Raw genomic sequence first — 20296 nt, 5'->3', positions numbered from 1 at the left:
CTTTTACTTGAATGAATAAATGCGAAGCGCACCAACATGGTTAACGACAGGCGCATAATCTGTGAGGTACAGTAGGTGAACAACAGAATATAAACACAACTAACCAGCAATAGGAAACATGTCCTCGGGATGCGCTGCTGCCAACACTCTCCTGCTGGTGGTTAATATGTACGCCGATGAGGGGGAGCTCGGGAGAGAAAGGGGAGCCGCTGTGCCACGCAAAACAGACCTTACAAATGCCAGTTAAAAAAATTATGTCGCTGAAGGGCTGTCACGTTTAGCTCTGCTTCTGTACCTGTAGCATTTCAACATCAGTACAGTGGTCACCAGCAGGTAGGGAGACACCACCAGTAGACTACACAGCAGTCTGGACAGAGACATGGACATCTCTGGGATGGCTGGAGTTGGGGTGAAAGCTGGATCTGGAAAGAACATTGATAATTGATTCGTATCTGTCACAGTCATCCTGCTCTCTGGAGATCTTCCAAGTTCAGGGTGTCTACAGCTGAAAAGTCCTTGATCTGACTGAGATACTGCAGGGATGGTCATCTCTCCTTTAGTTTCTGTCCTGATGAGAGATCCATCTTTGTAGAAATCAACTGTGTGGTTAGATGGAGTTCCCTGATATCTGCAGTTCAGAGTCACAGAAAGTCCTTCAGTCACAGGAAGAGCAGGGCTCTCCAGGATCACAGGACCATCTGTATATATATTTAATAATTGGAAAATTGTATTAAAACTTTATTTTAGCAGGGGGTTATGCTGAAGCCAAATGTATTTTTTGCAGATGACCTCTAAACACACACACACACACACACACACACACACACACACACACACACACACACACACACACACACACACACACACACACACACACACATTTACAGTATATAATCAACAGACAATTTACATGAAACAGATTAACCCTAGAATGTCAGTAAATATATAACATACCATGTACATTCATGTTGACAGCATTGCTGTGTTTTCCAGACCAAGACTCACACCAGTACACTCCACTGTCAAATGACATTACAGTTATGATGCAGGCAGATCTTTGATGTTTTCCCCAGTCGGTTCCACAATCTGAAAGCCTTCCAGTCACTGTGAATCTCTTCAGTCCCCATCCGGAAGAGTTCCCCTGAACGTCACAGCTCAGAGAGACAGATTCATATTGAAAGAACTGAGATCGGTTGGGACTGATGATCAGAGAGGCTGGAGGGGAGAGATCTGAGGAGGGATAGCAATGTCAACACACAGACACTCAGATAGAAACCGACTGGACTAAAACATCCCTCTCCAAACATAGCATTTATGGTTGTAACCATAAAGCTTTATTTTGGTCTCGTCACTCCAAATTACAGTGTGCCAGAAGCTGTGAGGTGTGTCAAGGTGTTGTTGAGGGAATATTGTAACTAGACTTTTTTGTGGAATTGGCACAGTAAAGGCTTCTTTCTGGCCACTCCACCATACAGCAAATTTTTGTTCAAGTATCATTATATTGTGCTTCTTGTAACGACCACACCGCCTTTTTCCAGAGCAGCCTGTATTTCTCCTGTGGTTACCTGTGTGTTTTTCCTTTGTATCCTGAACAAATGTTCTGGCAATTATTTCTTGGTCTATCTGACCTAGGCTTGGTATTCCCAAATTTTCCACTTCATAATAAGTGATGGAACAGAACAGAATGGCATTTGCAAGGCTTTGGTTATCCTTTTCCATATTTATAAAGTAGATAGTTCTTTTCTGCTCTGTTCAATATCTAGCCTGCTCAGCGCATCCACGTGAGAGCTTACAAACTCATTTACTAATTACACACAGACAGTAATTGGAATTTAAAATTCCCTTTCCCGCACCACATTTGCCAGCTCCGACTGGGGAATCCCGAGGCGTTCCCAGGCCAGTGTCGAAATATAATCTCTCCACCTGGTCCTGGGCCTACCCAGAGGTCTCCTCCCAGCTGGACGTGCCTGGAACACCTCCCTAGGGAGACGTCCTGGGGGCATCCTTACCAGATGCCCGAACCACCTCAACTGGCTTCTTTCGACGCAAAGGAGCAGCGGCTCTACGCCGAGTTCCTCACGGATGGCTGAGTATCTCACCCTATCCCTAAGGGAGAAGCCAGCCACCCTTCTGAGAAAACCCATTTCAGCCGCTTCTCGTCTCAACGGTGCGGTAAAGCGAATGCAATATCGCCCCTGCTGCTCCGATTCTCCGGCCAATCTCCCGCTCCATTGTCCCCTCACTCGCGAACAAGACCCCCGACTTAGAACACGAACACAGCTCTCACTTTGGACGTACAGGGATTGGATAGCCCTCAAAAGGGACCTCCTCACCCCATACTCCTGCAGCACCTCCCACAGTATCTCTCGGGGGACCCGGTCATACGCCTTCTACAGATCCACAAAACACATGTAGACTGGATGGGCATATTCCCAGGCCCCCTCCAGGATCCTTGCAAGAGTAAAGAGCTGGTAGGTTGTTCCGCGAAATTAACCTTTATCTGCTATTTTAACCTGTGTGTGTCTCCTTGTGTGTCTGTAACAAGGCCAAACATTCAAGGGTATGTAAACTTTTGATCAGGGCCATTTGGGTGATTTCTGTTATTATGATTTAAAAAGGAGCTAAACAACTATGTGATAATAAACGGCTTCATATGATCACTATCCTTAAATAAAAGACAGTTTTTTTTAGAACGATCAGCCACATTTTCAAAATGAATGCCAAACTTTCACAATTTCTGCAAAGTAAACCTATAAGCACAACTATACAGCTTTGGAAGAAATGAAGAGACCACTGCACTTTTCTTTCCTTTCCAAAAAAGTTGAAAAGGAAAGTTTTGAGTGAGGAACAGAAGGGTTGAATTTGCAGTGGTCTCTTATTTTTAACCCTTCTGATCCTCACTCAAAACTTTCCAGCTATTTTGGTAAGGAAAGAAAAAGGTGCAGTGGTCTCTTAACTTTTTCCAGAGCTCTATAAATATATTCTCTACTGTTTTGCTATGGATGCATTTAACATACAGACAAATAATGGAAAAAACAACATATAGTCTCAGTAGGTGTTGGGATATCGCAAGCTGTCAGAACAACTTCAATGCGCCTTGGCATAGATTCTATGAGCCTCTAGTTCTATATCGTGAAGCTTTGCCCTTAGGGGCTTCGCTCCTATTGGTTTACCCCTCTGCCAATAGGCAGGCACTGAAAATGTAAATATGCAAATCGCACCTCTCATGGCCATCTGCCCCATGGCTATAAAAGAGGTTGTCATACTATGTTCTGTCTCCCTTCTTTCTTCACAAGAAAGTTTTTAGTATTCAATCAGTGATGTCTACCAAGCCAAGGATGGCTTCACCTACTTCAGCCGCTGGAGCGGCTTCTTCTAGCACGGCACCCCGGCCGCTGACTTGGCGGGGGTGGGGGGCTGGGCAGGTTTCTGTTGGGTGGAGCAGGGTTCTCTGCTCGCCCCACTGAGGTTTTAGGTCAGCTGTGCTCGGTGAACTGGAAGAAGAGTGCTCCTCACCCCAGTGAACTGGTGGTATTTCTGGGACATCAGCTATCCACAGTCTCTATGAGGGCTTGAGTGTCCAAGGTGCGAAGAGAGGCCACTCTGCGTGCTTTGGCCCACGTCCGGCCGTTACGCACGGTGTCGGTTTGCGCGGTAATGTCGCTACTGGGCTTGATGTCGTCGGCCCACGTGTAGGTCACGCTGGGCCTGCCACAAATGAGAGGCCTTCATGCTGGTTCGCCCGCCTCCGTTTGGATCCGGTTTGTCAACGGCTGGTCAAGGTCCCGAGCTCTCTGGAGTCGGACGTGGGTCCCTGTGCGGGTCCCTGTGTTTACGGACGCGTCCCTGACGGGCTGGGGCTGGACATGCCAGTCGCATTCAGTCAGAGGGGTGTGGTCCCCTTCAGCCCCCTGTGGTTTTCTCTTCGAGCGGAAGACCGGCCCCCGTTGGGCGAGGACGCGTTGGCTCACCGGCTGGCCCAGCTAGATGGTGGCCCAGATGGCGGGGGTGACACCTTGGCCGATCCTTTACCGCCATGGGGCGTTGACACAGGCAAATGGCTTGATCGGGGCGTTCCATGTGCTGGGTCAGCCGCTGCGGGCCTGGCTCCTGAGAGGGCCAGGCTGCTGCGCCGGGAACTGACTGAGGAGGTGGTCACGACAATTAAGGTGGCGCGAGGGCGGCCTCCACGTCGGCTACCTATACTAGCCGTTGGGGTATCTTTGCCCGCTGGTGTTAGGACGCAGGGGTTGACCCCCTCTGTTGTGACGTGGGCAGTGTCCTTTCGTTCCTGCAGAGTCTGTTTGAACAGCAAAGGTCCCCTGGCACACTCAAGGTGTATGCATGTGCGATCTTAGCGTGTCATGAGGGTTTCAATGGAGTGTCGGTGTTTAGTCATCCCTTGGTGAAACGGTTTCTGGCCGGGTCCCGCCGTCTCCGGTCGGTGGCCTGGTGGACGTTGCCGCAGTGCGATTTGGCTTTGGTTCTGGAGGAGCGGTGTGAAGCGCCGTTCAAACCGATTGATCAGATACCGTTGAAGATGGTGTACCTTAAAACTGTGCTTTTGTTGGCTCTGACCTCTGCTTAGAGGGTGCTGTAAACGCAGCCTGGCTGTCTCACCATCAATGGCGATGGTAGCAGGGCTGTGTTGCTCCCTAACCCGGCCTTTCAGCCCAAGGTGATCAAGGCGGTGTTTCGTTCCATGAAGATGTTGTTGTGGGAGTTTTCTCCTCCTCCCCATGCGGGTGTGAGGGAGGAGAGGTTGCATCGTTCGTGTGCGGTGTGTGCTTTGGCACAGTGTGTGCACGTGGCACTCCTACGCCTAGTGGGTTTGGGGCCACTCCACGCGTGAGGTGGCGGCCTTGGCTGCTCTGTTTAGGGGCGTCGGGGTGGAGGACATTTGTGCTGCAGTGTCTTGGGGGACGCCGTCACCTTTTTTCCGGTTTTACTTGCGTGACATGGCGGCAGACACGTTGGCTCACTCTGTGCTCAGTGTGGCTGAGTCTGGGGTGTGAGTTGGGTCCGTTGAGCTACTGGGACGGTGCCTTTGACATGGGTCCGTCAGTTGCTCCGGTGTGCCTGTGTGGTATTGTGTATGATGCTTGTATTGTATGTGCTTGAGCGTCTGCTTGTGCGCCGAGTCCGGGTCTTGGCGTGTTCTCTGGGCTGACCTCGGACGCTCCGATTCAGTCAAGGCTGATTGAGAAGGTACCGGTTGGGTTGGTGCCGTGAGTGCTTTCGTCTGGGGCTGTTGTCAGTGCGCAAACAATGTGCTTGGTGTGAGCAAGATGGAAGCGGCTAGGTGTCGTGGTTGTTCCGTCCTGTTGGCTCTTATCTCGTTAGTGAGGTAGGGGACCGGCAGGGAGTACATCTTGGGGTCGCTCGCTTTGCCCTAAACCAATAGGAGCGAAGCCCCTATGTGCGACGCTCCACTCATAGAACTGGAGTTACGAAAGTAACCATCGAACCCTACTGGAGAGATTTTCCACAAGATATTCCCTTAATTTGGTGTTTTGACGATGGTGGTGGAGAGAGCTGTCTAATACGTCGTTCTAAAATGAGGGGGAAAAAATATTTGATCCCCTGCTGATTTTGTACGTTTGCCCACTGACAAAGAAATGATCAGTCTATAATTTTAATGGTAGGTTTATTTGAACAGTAAGAGACAGAACAAGAGACAGAACAACAAAAAGCCCAGAAATACTCGTCAAAAATTTTATGAATTGATTTGCATTTTAATTAGTGAAATAAGTATTCGACCCATCTGCAAAACATGACTTAGTTCTTGGTGGCAAAACCCTTGTTGTCAATCACAGAGGTCAGACATTTCTTGTAGTTGGCCACCAGGTTAGCACCCATCTCAGGAGAGATTTTGTCCCACGCCTCTTTGCAAATCTTCTCCAAGTCATTAAGGTTTCGAGGCTGACGTTTGGCAACTCAAACCTTCAGCACCCTCCACAGATTTTCTATGGAATTAAGGTCTGGAGACTGGCCAGGCCACTCCAGGACCTTAATGTGCTTGGCCGTGTGTTTTGGGTCATTGTCATGATGGAATACCAATCCCCGACAAATGTTCTATTCCCTGGCTGAGGGAAGGAGGTTCTCACCCAAGATTTGACGGTACATGGCCACGTCCATCGTCCCATTGATGCGGTGAAGTTGTCCTGTTCCCTTAGCAGAAAAACACCCCTAAAGCATAATGTTTCCACCATGTTATACAGTGGGGATGGTGTTCTTGGGCCTGTACATGTGCTTTCTTGAGCAAGGGGACGTTGCGGGCGCTGCAGGATTTCAGTCCTTCCCAGTGTAGTGTGTTACCAATTGTTTTCTTGGTGACTATGTTCCCGACTGCTTTGAAATCATTGAGAAGATCCTCCCATGTAGTTCCTCACCGTTCTCATGATCATTGCTACGCCACAAGTTGAGATCTTGCATGGAGCCCCAGTCCGAGGGAGATTGACAGTTCTTTTGTGTTTCTTCCATTTGCGAATAATCACACCAACTGTTGTCACCCTCTCACCAAGCTGCTTGGCGACAGTCTTGTAGCCCATTCCAGCCTTGTGTAGGTCTACAATCTTGTCCCTGACATCCTTGGACGGATCTTTGATCTTGGCCATGATGAAGAGTTTGGAATCTGATTGATTGATTGTTTCTGTGAACAGGTGTCTTTCATACAGGTAACAAGCTGAGATTAGGAGCACTCCCTTTAACGCGTACGATCACCCCAGTGTGATCAGGCTAGAGTGGTCCCTGAAGAGTACGATCACACCGGTGTGATTAGAACGTCATGTTTAGAACTCATCATTAGAACGCCTGGGTACAAATAACGTAACAATGGCTGGTCAGACCGCACTGTTTTTTACTCACATTTAGCTCAAACAGTGTTTATAACTTTATTTCCTGATTGTTATTGTTTCAAGACCACACTATGATATTAACCAGGTAGCAAGCATAAAAAAAGTGTTACTTACGTACCAACAGGCAGCCAACACTAGCAGTTAGATTTTCTACAATAAACATAATATGCAAAAACGAATTATATTAGCGACTACTATAGAGCATCTAACCATTTCCTGAAAGAGCTGACAACTGGTCAAAAAAAACTTACGTTACCTGTTGAGGGTGCTGCTATGTTTTTTATCAACCAAAGATAAAGAAAGGTGAGTAACTCTAAGACCTGATGGTAATTTACATTTGCCAGTCTTTCGGACAGATTTGCCATCATGGGAAAACTATGATCTTCATTTTAGCTGCACTGCATTACAGGTCACACTTTGTTAGCTAGCGGTTAGCTGACGTTTGCTAGCTAGCTACAGTTACACATAAACCAGCTTTTGCAGCTCTTTGAATTCGAGTCAAAAAGAGAAGCTTGCAATGCAATGTATTTAGTGTTCCTTACCTGGCAAAGTGACTGTTCATGTCAACCGTCTGAACGCCACTCAATGCACGTAGCTGTTAATCCAGTCAGTTTGTTTTGGTAGGGTTCACGCACAATAGCTCAATTGGCAGATTTAGTAGCGAACCGATGGCGCAAACTAAAACAGTATTACAGCACTAATTTGTTGAGAAAAAAGCTCAACGTAATCTTCAAAAATAGACCTTTTCACTGATCGCATTTGTCCATTACTAAATGCAAGAATCGGAATTCATAATTTTTTGAGAGCTTCTAAATAGTATCGTAAAACAATTTACACACCACCTATTGCCTGATAGATTGCGTATGTTTTATTGATACAACAAGTTAAGCGTTTCAGTGTCTTTCTCGCCGCAATCTTTTTGCGGCGAGAAAGGACAGCATTTTAAAAATTTGTTCATAATAATTCAATATACATTTTTAACAGTTACTACCGGTAGAGGTTTGTTAATATAATTGAAATAAGAAATTAGATCCATAACTATATAAGCAGCGTGGTGTTTTTGGGAAGCTGCAAATTCTGGAACTGTGAGTGCTGAACTCACGCGCAAAAAAAACTCACGCTGCGGGGCCGTTAAGGCATATTTGAAACTCACGCGTGAAAAGGTTAAGAGTGTGCTCCTAATCTCAGCTCGTTACCTGTATAAAAGACACCTGGGAGCCAGAAATATTTCTGATTGAAAAGGGATGAAATACTTGTTTCCTTCATTAAAATGCAAATCAATTTATAACATTTTTGACATGCCTTTTTCTGTTGTTATTCTATTTCTCACTGTTCAAATAAATTAAAATTATAGACTGATCATTTCTTTGTCAGTGGGCAAACGTACAAAATCGACAGGCGATCAAATAATATTTCCCTCACGGTAGGGGTTCAACTGGGTTGAGATCTGGTGACAGTGAAGGGCATAGCATATGATTAATGCCAGCATATGAAAATTACCAATTTATGTAATTTAGGTCCATTCCTCTTGCCATTTTGATCCAAAATCAAGGTAAACTTGGCCTGCTCAGCACCCGTTTGTATATACACATTTATTTTTCCTTACATGTCGCAGTCATCCGTCTATCTGGTGATTCTCTTTGTTCATATTCTCACCTGTCACAGTCATCCTGCTCTCTGGAGATCTTCCTAGTTCAGGGTGTCTACAGCTGTAAAGTCCTTGATCTGACTGAGATACTGCAGGGATGGTCATCTCTCCTTTAGTCTCTGTCCTGATGAGAGATCCATCTTTGTAGAAATCAACTGTGTGGTTAGAGGGAGTTCCCTGATATCTGCAGTTCAGAGTCACAGAAAGTCCTTCAGTCACAGGAAGGGCAGGGCTTTCCATGATCACAGGACCATCTGTGCCACACAGGAAACAACAGGACACATTCAGGGATCTAATCGATCCTTATTGTGAACTTTTAGCCTCACAGTGCAATCACTCTTCACCAAAGATCCAAAAATAACGTATTTAATCTCCATCACAGAATCAACCTGAAGTGCAAATTCCATTGTCCTGAATTAAAATGTTTGTTGTTTCATTTTACATATACATTTTGCAGCCATTCCAATTTAATGTGGGTTACAGTACAGAGACTGGACTTGATACTGTATAAAAACCTATTACAATTACCCGACTGGACTGGTTACTGTAAAAATCCTTTAAATACTAAGACAATGGTCTTGATACTGTATAAAACATACATATACTACCAGACTGGTATTGGTACTACATATATAAACCCCTATAAGTACTACCAGACTGGTCTTGGAAACTGTTTAATCATTTGGTGCATCTGGAAAGTATTAACCCCTTCACTCTTTTCACTCTTTTCACATTGTTTTATGTTGTAGCATTATTCTAAAATTGATTAAATCGTTTTTTTCATGAATAAACATAATACCCCATAATTACCAATCAGTCAATTAAATCCATTTCAGAATAAGTCTGTATAACAAAACAAAAAGGGGAAAAATAAAGTGGTCTAAAACACTCTCCAAATGCACTGTATACATGCATAACCAAGCTATGTCGGGTTTGAGTGAAATGCATATTTTGTTGACATACTATGTACTGTGATGTTGACAGCATTGCTGTGTTTTCCAGACCAAGACTCCCACCAGTACACTCCACTGTCAAATGACATTACAGACATGACACATGAAGATACTTGTTGTTTTCCCCAGTCTGTTCCACAATCTGAAAGCCTTCCAGTCAATGTGTATCTCTTCAGTTTCCATCCAGCAGAGTTTCCCTGAACCTCACATCTCAGAGAGACAGACTCATACTCAAAGAACTGAGCTCTGTTGGGAATGATGATCAGAGTGACTGGAAAGAAGGAAAATAAGGGCAAGAGAGAGAATGGATGGAGAGGGAGAGACCATCAGTTTGATTCCTGCATCCAGGTTACTTGGTATCATGTGTTTTTTTATTCATTATAGACAGTAATCTTTCAAACCAATCAGATCACTGAAACAACTATTTGTAACTTCAGCATGGGGTCTGTGTCTCTGCGGTCGTTTAGATTAGTCACAGAGAAATAGATAACAGTACAGAGGGTGGACCTTAAGACCCAGGTGAACAGCAGGGGTCACTTATGGCTCTAAGTTATAAAACAGGAAGCCAAGACTGGATTTTTCACCTAACAAGGCCCAAGCACCAGGTTTGCCTCAGACTGGGTTAAAGACAACTGTTTTATGGATAAGTTCTAATGATTGTTTTATAGGAGAGCTGTTGTGAAACTATACACAGTGACCTGCAGTTCTACAGATACGGCATAAACTGCATGTTTGCACTGTTCCTAAGAATGGTATATTGGGAACAATGAATTGCAGGGTTGTTATTGAATTATTGTAACTGCCAAACTTATTGTGATTTTGTATTTACAGTTTCAGCGTTGATTACCTATTACTTAAATGTATGTATTTGTATCAGTAGGCACTTATGCAACTACATGCTTGCTTGTGTATTTTAATATTTATGGTTATACGTAGGTTAGTTGCTGTTGACCACTCTTAGCATATTGGGAATAACAGTTTTAATTAATTGACTCTCTCATTCAACTGGTACTATCTTGTATAATTGGGTTGGGGGGGACACTTGGTTTTGTAGTGTTGGTGGTGTTTAAGGTTAGGGACCATTCAACTGGTACTATCTTGTATAATTGGGTTGTGGGGGACTTGGTTTTGTAGTGTTGGTGGTGTTTAAGGTTAGGGACCATTCAACTGGTACAATCTTGTATAATTGGGTTGGGGGGGCACTTGGTTTTGTAGTGTTGGTGGTGTTTAAGGTTAGGGACCATTCAACTGGTACTATCTTGTATAATTGGGTTGGGGGGGACTTGGTTTTGTAGTGTTGGTGGTGTTTAAGGTTAGGGACCATTCAACTGGTACTATCTTGTATAATTGGGTTGGGGGGGGACTTGGTTTTGTAGTGTTGGTGGTGTTTAAGGTTAGGGACCATTCAACTAGTACTATCTTGTATAATTGGGTTGGGGGGGGACACTTGGTTTTGTAGTGTTGGTGGTGTTTAAGGTTAGGGACCATTCAACTGGTACTATCTTGTATAATTGGGTTGGGGGGACACTTGGTTTTGTAGTGTTGGTGGTGTTTAAGGTTAGGGACCATTCGACTGGTACTATCTTGTATAATTTGGTTGGGGGGGGACACTTGGTTTTTTAGTGTTGGTGGTGTTTAAGGTTAGGGACCATTCAACTGGTACTATCTTGTATAATTGGGTTGGGGGGGACACTTGGTTTTGTAGTGTCGGTGGTGTTTAAGGTTAGGGACCATTCAACTGGTACTATCTTGTATAATTGGGTTGGGGGGGGGGCTTGGTTTTGTAGTGTTGGTGGTGTTTAAGGTTAGGGACCATTCAACTGGTACTATCTTGTATAATTGGGTTGGGGGGGACACTTGGTTTTGTAGTGTTGGTGGTGTTTAAGGTTAGGGACCATTCAACTGGTACTATCTTGTATAATTGGGTTGGGGGGGGGCTTGGTTTTGTAGTGTTGGTGGTGTTTAAGGTTAGGGACCATTCAACTGGTACTATCTTGTATAATTGGGTTGGGGGGGCTTGGTTTTGTAGTGTTGGTGGTGTTTAAGGTTAGGGACCATTCAACTGGTACTATCTTGTATAATTGGGTTGGGGGGGACACTTGGTTTTGTAGTGTTGGTGGTGTTTAAGGTTAGGGACCATTCAACTGGTACTATCTTGTATAATTGGGTTGGGGGGGACACTTGGTTTTGTAGTGTTGGTGGTGTTTAAGGTTAGGGACCATTCAACTGGTACTATCTTGTATAATTGGGTTGGGGGGGACACACTTGGTTTTGTAGTGTTGGTGGTGTTTAAGGTTAGGGACCATTCAACTGGTACTATCTTGTATAATTGGGTTGGGGGGGGACTTGGTTTTGTAGTGTCGGTGGTGTTTAAGGTTAGGGACCACTTGGTGTGTTCATGATGTACGGTTAGTGTGTTTGTGTAGATTGTGGTGTCACCTTCCCCCAACCCTCTTTTCCCTGCAGTGTTTATGTTATACTGACCGTGCGTCTTTCTATCATCTTGTTTTCCGTCTGCTTATCGTTGTTCCCGCAGAGTTGTTTAAATAGTTAGAATTTTTATTAGGGAAATAAATTCAATAAAACTGCTTTGTAACAGCGTCTGAACTGCATCCCGACTTCTGGTTTCATTTAACTGTGAAAGTACCCATTTTGTTCTATAGCATAAGGGGTCCTTACACCACCAGGTCCTGGGTACTACAACAGTTTACATTTGGAGTATTTCTAACATGCTGAATCATAAATCGGCCCCCTCCCTGCTTCCACCATTTGTGTACCAAAGCTGAGGGAGTGAACATTTTCAGAGGTATAAGGGTTTATTAGGCATTCTTATGAGTGTGAAATGATGCATCCTCCATGAGTAAAGTTGAAGGTGCATATTATTTTTTAGCAATTTCACACAAAAGCATAACAGGATTGGCTGACTAAAATGTTTATCATGGATTTTGAAATTAAATGCATTAACTTGACCGTCTTCTAAATCAATGTATGTGGAGCCACTCAGTAAGTTGGTAGGGGTGAGGATGCTGGTTATAGATAGAGAAACTTTTTCCAGGGCCCAGTCTAGATACCTAGTAGCCAGTAGACATATGTTTTGGGTTATTACCATCACATTATAACACATTTTAATCATATTGCAATGCCATATTGGGGATCTCCCGCATCCTAGTGCCATGAAATAGACTCAAGCATTTTTGGTGGGGAACGATTCAATAAACATGGACCTGCAGCTTATCCTACAAGGTGTTGATAATGCTGAACCAAATAAAATAGCTTAGTATATACACTACTCAAAAAAATTAAGGGAACACGTTATCACAGTACAACACCAAGTCAGTTTAACTTCAGGGATATCAATCTATCCATTTAAGAAGCATAAGCGATTGTGAATCAATGTCACCTCTTTTGGTGCAAATGAAAGTGACAACAGATGCACTGGAGAGGCAACAGCAAGACAACCCCCAAAAAGGGAATGGTCTTGCAGGTTGTGGCCACAGACAATTGCTCTCTCATATGCTTCCTGACTGATTCTTCTCTAGTTTTGCGTTTTGGTAGTGTCCTTCTCACTACTGGTAGCATGAGGCGGTACCTGCAGCCCATTCAGGTTGTACAGGTAGTCCAGCTCCTCCAGGATGGGAAATTCAGACGTGCTGTCGCAAGAAGGATTGCAGTGTCTCAAGAGCATGTGGGAGATACCTGGAGACAGGCCGGTACACAAGGAGTGCTGAACAGGGCTATAGAAGGGCATCAACCCAGGACCGGTCTCTTCTGCTTGTGCGAGGAGGCCCAGGAGGAGCACTGCCAGAGCCCTACAAAATGTCTTCCTGTGGACATCCTAGTGGGACCTGTGTTCACAGTCCAGCTTGATTGGCATTCGCCAGAGAACACCAGAATCGGCAGGTCCGCCTTCTGCACCCCGTTCTCTTAACAGAGGAGAGCAGGTTCACACTGAGCACATGTGACAGACGTGAAAGAGTCTGGAGACACCGTGGTGAACGTTATACTGGTGCAGTGGGCCTTGGGTTCCTCCTGGTGCAGGACAATGCCTGGCCTCATGTGGCTAGTGTGTGTAGGCAGTTCCTGGATGACGAAGGCATTGATGCCACTAACTGGACCTCACATTCCCCAGACCTGAATTCAATTGAGAACCTCTGGTACGTTATGTATCGGTGCATCCGACGCCACCAAATAGTGCCACAGTCTGTCCAGGAGCTCACTGATGCCCTGATCCAGGTCTGGGAGGAGATTCCCCAGGTCATAATCTGCCATCTCATCAGGAGCATGCCCAGATGTTGTTGGGAGTATATACAGGCACATGGGGGCCATATATACTATACAAGTTGGAACAGCCTGGGATTTCAATTGTTTACTTTGATTTTCGGTGTGTTTTGAGATTTAGATCTTTAATATATTTCCTTCATCGAGCCCCGATGTGGGATTTAGGTGTTCACTTAATTTTCTGGGCAGTGTAAAAAAGCTTACCACAATAATAAACAATCCAGCCCACTGACTGTGTTGCCCCAAAGTTGATTAGCTAATGTCGATAGCAGTTATAGGCTGTGTGTTGTTGAATGGACCGTGACCAAATATGACCAATAACTAAAAGTATTGAAATGATGACACCTTGCTACTTAGCTATCTAAATGAATCAGAGGATGTCTCTTTGATATGTTTTTATTGTTGTTCTCTGTAAGAACATCGTTTCCATCCATTATCACCTAGCTTTTTTTCTGACCAGCTTTCCTAGTTAAAACATGTCGACAGCTTTATGTTTGTTAGGGAAGATCATTGTTTGCCTTGATCCATTACCTTTTTAGTAAAGTATTTTTTTTTACTGGCCAGCAGTCCTTCCTACATTGAAGAAGGGATTTTTATCCCCCTTTTTTTCTAACCACTATTCTATTTAACAATGGGTAATCAGTCAGTCAGTAACTCAGTCAGTCAGTTACTCAGCAAGTCACTCGGTCGGTCAGTCAGTCAGAGACATTCAATCTTTTTGACTGGCTCTGCTTACGCAGTCCGGCAAAATGAAAAAAGCTCCTTCCATCTTACAGAATTACAACTATTAAGCATAACAAAATGGACATCAGAAAAGATAAAGGTTGTGAAGAAACCTGTGGTGATAATAGAGCAGGTGTGATGAAAAGTGAAATGTACTCACCACTTCCTTGACTGACACTAGAGTATAACAGTGTACTGAACATCACTGAAACACACAGAACTATTAATATCATACTGTACATGAAGTGAAGATGTACCCAGCACAGATATTAAACCATGCAGATATTAATGACACCATACATAGAGTATATAAAAACTATACATACAAGATATTTCCCGTACTGATCTGAAACCATACACATACGTAACTACGGTATGTAAATATGAAAACTATTGTAGGTATAGTAGGTACTCACAGAGTAGAAGACCGAGGTGTTGCATGATGAAACTAACCTTCTCTAAAATGTATTATGATAAATTTTTCTCAAAATATTATTTTTAAACTCTTTGTTGATGAGCTTTCTCTAAACTCTATACTAACAGACTAAATCTCTCCAAACTTTTAACTTACAGACGAAATGTCTCTGAAGTCTTCCTGACTAAATGTCTCTGAAGTCTTCCTGACTACTCTTTCTGATGGGTGGGAACTAGAAATGTACCAGATGACTGCTGCATATTCACACATCCTCATCTTTCTTTTCTCTGGCCAGATTCAATACCTGTTATCCTGGGTGGCTGTGTGGGTCTCTAATCACTACGCATTTAACAATGGGCAGTCAGTCAGTAAGTCACTCAGTCAGAGACCTTTGCTCTTCTTGTTCAGCTCTATTTACGCACCCCAACAAAAAGCAACCAAAAAAAAAACACTCAAAGTGGGACCGTGTATAGTCAATTTGGGCATTGTGTTCTCTGCTGCTTGCCTTCCTTTGTGAGTCAATCTGCAGAAACAGATGCCTGTTAGGGAATCAAGTTCAGATCGCTATTAAGATATCGTTCTGCTATCAGAAATGTCTTCCCTCTGCTATGAGTGCAGGCTTAAACCGAGGAAGAATTATAAAACTGTACTTATTTTTGAACAAATTGTTCTATTCCTTTTGGCCCAGGCCAGTATGTAGGAACAGGCCGACATATATATAAAAGAACATCGGAAATGAATGTCAGTAATGGATATAGTAACATGTCACCAGGATATCTGTCTCTATTGGCACACATTTCTCCTTGTCATTTAACATGGTTTAAAACATTGTCTGTTGTTTCAATGGTACTTTTTGGAACGGAACGGTTTTTCTTCGGATCCATTCGGAACGGGTCTAAACATTTTTTATTTAAATTCATGAAAATAATTTTTGCTGTTTCTCAAGGAATATGAATATACAAATAAAAGATTGATATGAAGTAAAGAATGGCACCTTTTATTTCTGTCCATTTCAACACTTAACAGACTAATAAGATCAACACTGTCAGAGTTCCATCGCCCCATTATATGTGAGCATGACACCAAAACACCAAAATACTTTCTTATTGCCTTCAGCTTCCCTCCAACCTGCTCTACTGGGGCCGCTTAATACCTCCCCTTTTGAAATGTGCAGAGAGACAAACACTGTCAGGAAAGTATACAGACATGGTGTGTGCTTTTTCCATTTCACCAAAGAACACACAAACTACAGAATATTTTATTAAATGGGAACAGAAAATAGAAACATTAACCTAGCAAGTTTTGGTTTTTGTTTGTCTGTGTAATTTGTTTAACTGTTCTACAGTCACTACTGTGTTTTTGTGTCACAAGTGCTTCAAATATTAATTGAAGCACTTATGTTCTATACTTCTAATTATTTTTGAAAGAATATCAATCTACAATAATGTATAAAGAATACTTTTTGTTATTCTATTTGGACTAGACTAGAGGAAAATAAACAAAATACAAAAATACAAATTGCTACAACACTCAAATGCAGATGATGTTCAGGAGGTGTCCTATCTCATTGTTCTCAGATGCAGTAAATATATGTACATCTGTAGCAATTTCAAGGTTACTCTAAACAAATAACCCTCATGTATTTTGCTGCCTTTATTGACCTCACAAAAGGCTTATCTGGGTTTTTTTGAAACAATGCAATCTACTGGCACACTTTACTCATTATGAGCCAGAACAAAACATGTATACACCTTTGGATATTGCTCAATACAAGAACTGCTCTGTGTTCTATCTGCCAAGTAAACATAAGGTCATAAATCAAACACTAGCCAAAAGAAAACATTTCATCATGTGTTTTTAGAATAACAATAGGTGTAAAATCTATCAAAATAAGGTTATGTTTGGTCAAGGTGGACTAAAAGTATACCTGGCTCATAGTTTGTGTTAGACACAGAACAAATATGTCCACTCTGTCTTCATCCATCTAACACCAAGAAAAGTCACAAAAACGTCTGTACTATGTAGCCAAAATACATTTGTAAACTACACTCACCTAAAGCATTATAAGGAACACCATACTAATACTGTGTTTGACCCCCTTTCGCCTTCAGAACTGCCATAATTCTACGTGGCATTGATTCAACAAGGTGCTGAAAGCATTCTTTTGAAATGTTGGCCCATATTGATAGGATAGCATCTTGCAGTTGATGGAGATTTGTGGGATGCACATCCAGGACACGAAGCTCCCGTTCTACCACATCCCAAAGATGCTCTATTGGGTTGAGATCTGGTGACTGTGGGGGCCATTTCAGTACAGTGAACTCATTGTCATGTCCAAGAAACCAATTTGAAATGATTTGAGCTTTGTGACATGGTGCATTATCCTGCTGGAAGTAGCCATCAGAGGATGGGTACATGGTGGTCATAAAGGGATGGACATGGTCAGAAACAATGTAAAGGTAGGCCGTGGCATTTAAATGATGCCCAATTGGCACTAAGGGGCCTAAAATGTGCCATGAAAAAATCCCCCACACCATTACCACCTCCAGCCTGCACAGTGGTAACAAGGCATGATGGATCCATGTTCTCATTCTGTTTACACCAAATTCTGACTCTACCATCTGAATGTTTCAACAGAAATCGAGACTCATCAGACCAGGCAACATTCTTCCAGTCTTCAACTGTCCAATTTTGGTGAGCTTGTGCAAATTGTAGCCTCTTTTTCCTATTTGTAGTGGAGATGAGTGGTACCCGGTGGGGTCTTCTGCTGTTGTAGCCCATCCGCCTCAAGGTTGTGCGTGTTGTGGCTTCACAAATGCTTTGCTGCATATTATTTCAGTCAAAGTTGCTCTTCTATCAGCTTGAATCAGTTGGCCCATTCTCCTCTGACCTCTAGCATCAACAAGGCATTTTTGCCCACAGGACTGGATACTGGATGTTTTTCTCTTTTCACACCATTCTTTGTAAACCCTAGAAATGGTTGTGCGTTAAAATCCCAGTAACTGAGCAGATTGTGAAATACTCAGACCGGCCCGTCTGGCACCAACAACCATGCCACGCTCAAAATTGCTTAAATCACCTTTCTTTCCCATTCTGACATTCAGTTTGGAATGTCAGAACCTTAAATGCATTGAAGCACCTGCCATGTGATTGGTTGATTAGATAATTGCATTCATGAGAAATTGAACAGGTGTTCCTAAAAATCCTTTAGGTGAGTGTATAGTTTATAGTAAATGAACATCTACATACAGTTTATTCTATTTCTAAGAGAGATTTCTCTGAATCATTCCAAATCATTTCAAAAACAGATTAAGTCATTAGCCCATTCATTTCGGAATAAAGTCATTAAAAATGTTAATGTTAATATTTTCAGTAGTTGGTTTGTGTTGTTGCTACCTTACTCTTTTTTTGAATGACATAATAATTTGTTTTTAAAATGATAATGTAAAGCCCCCTAAAATAGTCCTAGCGATGTCCCTGTTAGTCAACATATTTGTGTCAATTCACTCAAAAAAATGCAAGCAAAGGTCCTTCTCCACTAGGGGGTGTCATCTTCCACCTATCGTTCTCCTCCTCTAGGCGGTGTCAGTGTTTCAGAACAGGAAGGAGGAGGGTCTTGAGATCTTGAAGAGCTGCTGGAGATCCCTGAGACTCACTCAGCGTCAAGAAAGAACTCTCCCACCCCTGCTAATATTTCAGTTTTTATCTTGTAAGGAGAGAAACACAGGTTACACAGTAACGTTGAATAATCTCTAAATTAATACAGGACAATCATCAGTACTTAGAGGGGAAAAGGGGTGTGGTAAGATGCTGCACAGCTGTCCTATGTCAATAATACACTTTCCCTTCTATCACTATCACTACCTAGGTTTTAACCAAGGGAGAGGCTGTCCTCCCCTCCATTAAACCAAATCTCCCTGACAATCCGCCCTATATCATGAAATGTCTTGTAGTGTCACCATGCAACTTTTAACCAATTTTACTATTGGATCATGTAACATCAACTCATTAACCTTCAGACTACTACTAACAATGCTTCTATACTACATGATCTTGTATGACATCATCATCTCAGTAATTAGGGAACTGGAACAAATAGAAATTTCTTTGTCATGCCTTTGTCTGAACATTTTACCGTTAACCCTAGCTGTGTTATCAAATCCCTTGCTTACAAATTAATTAATTAATGAATGTTTTGGGTAACGCTGACCCTTGTCACCTACAACCAACAGAGGGGTTGTAAATCACTCAGTGGTCTGTCCTCCACTAGCCCCTACCGTAATTATAGTTCTACAACCCAATTTCGGAAGGGTTCACACTGAGCACATGTGACAGACGTGAAAGAGCCTGGAGATGCCGTGGTGAATGTTATGCAGCCTGCAACATCATCCAGCATGACTGGTTTGGTGGTGGGTCAGTGATGGTCTGGGGAGGCATATCCTTGGAGGGTCGTAGCTGTTGTTTTGATTTATCCTACTCCATGGATATTACACTATTGCATGTTGGTTGTGGATGTGTTAAGCATCTTCAAGTTTATGGAAAGCATAGCAGTTTACTTGCTAATGTAATCATGGAAGACAACCAGCCATTATGAAAAGACAGGGATAGGGACATATTCACAGCTTCTTCACATAAAGATGCCAAAATATGGTGGTTAATAGTGAGTGGGTATCATAGTTTAATTAATATGGTGGTTAATAGTGTGTGGGTATCATAGTAAAATTAATAGGGTGGTTAATAGTGAGTGGATATCTTAGTTTAAATAATATGGTGGTTAATAGTGAGTGGATATCATAGTTTTATTAATATGGTGGTTAATAGTGAGTGGATATCATAGTTTTATTAATATGGTGGTTAATAGTGAGTGGATATCATAGTTTTATTAATATGGTGGTTAATAGTGAGTGGATATCATAGTTTTATTAATATGGTGGTTAATAGTGAGTGGATATCATAGTTTAATTAATATGGTGGTTAATAGTGAGTGGGTATCATAGTTTAATTAATATTGTGGTTAATACTGAGTGGGTATCATAGTTTAATTAATATGGTGGTTAATAGTGAGTGGGTAGCATAGTTTAATTAATATGGTGGTTAATAGTGAGTGGATATCATAGTTTAATTAATATGGTGGTTAATAGTGAGTGGATATCATAGTTTAATTAATATGATGGTTAATAGTGAGTGGGTATCATAGTTTTATTAATATGGTGGTTAATACTGAGTGGATATCATAGTTTAATTAATATGGTGGTTAATAGTGAGTGGGTAGCATAGTTTAATTAATATGGTGGTTAATAGTGAGTGGGTAGCATAGTTTAATTAATATGGTGGTTAATAGTGAGTGGATATCATAGTTTTATTAATATGGTGGTTAATACTGAGTGGATATCATAGTTTAATTAATATGGTGGTTAATACT

The 20296-nt window shown here is 42.5% G+C and overlaps 1 protein-coding gene across 2 annotated transcripts; it reads right to left on the bottom strand.

The window, feature by feature from the left end:
- LOC109616319 (Fc receptor-like protein 5) lies at nucleotides 1–14906 on the bottom strand. Of its 2 annotated transcripts, none has more exons than XM_029123108.2 (6): nucleotides 14876–14906; nucleotides 14620–14664; nucleotides 9469–9729; nucleotides 8514–8759; nucleotides 955–1230; nucleotides 1–698 (listed from the first exon to the last, which is right to left on the bottom strand). In XM_029123108.2, exons 1-6 carry the CDS (start codon nucleotides 14898–14900, stop codon nucleotides 253–255), a joined length of 1299 nt encoding a protein of 432 aa, XP_028978941.2. In that variant the 5' UTR covers nucleotides 14901–14906; the 3' UTR covers nucleotides 1–252. The 2 variants fall into 2 exon arrangements, with proteins under 2 accessions (XP_028978941.2, XP_019906504.3); XM_020050945.3 differs by having other exon boundaries at nucleotides 1–628.
- Between the last annotated feature and the right edge of the window lie 5390 nt (nucleotides 14907–20296).

This window comes from Esox lucius, chromosome 11, assembly GCF_011004845.1.
Source record: "Esox lucius isolate fEsoLuc1 chromosome 11, fEsoLuc1.pri, whole genome shotgun sequence".
NCBI classification, from domain to species: Eukaryota; Metazoa; Chordata; class Actinopteri; order Esociformes; family Esocidae; genus Esox; species Esox lucius.
The sequence above is the reverse complement of the archived record's forward strand: the minus strand, read 5'-3'. Positions and strand labels throughout refer to the sequence as shown.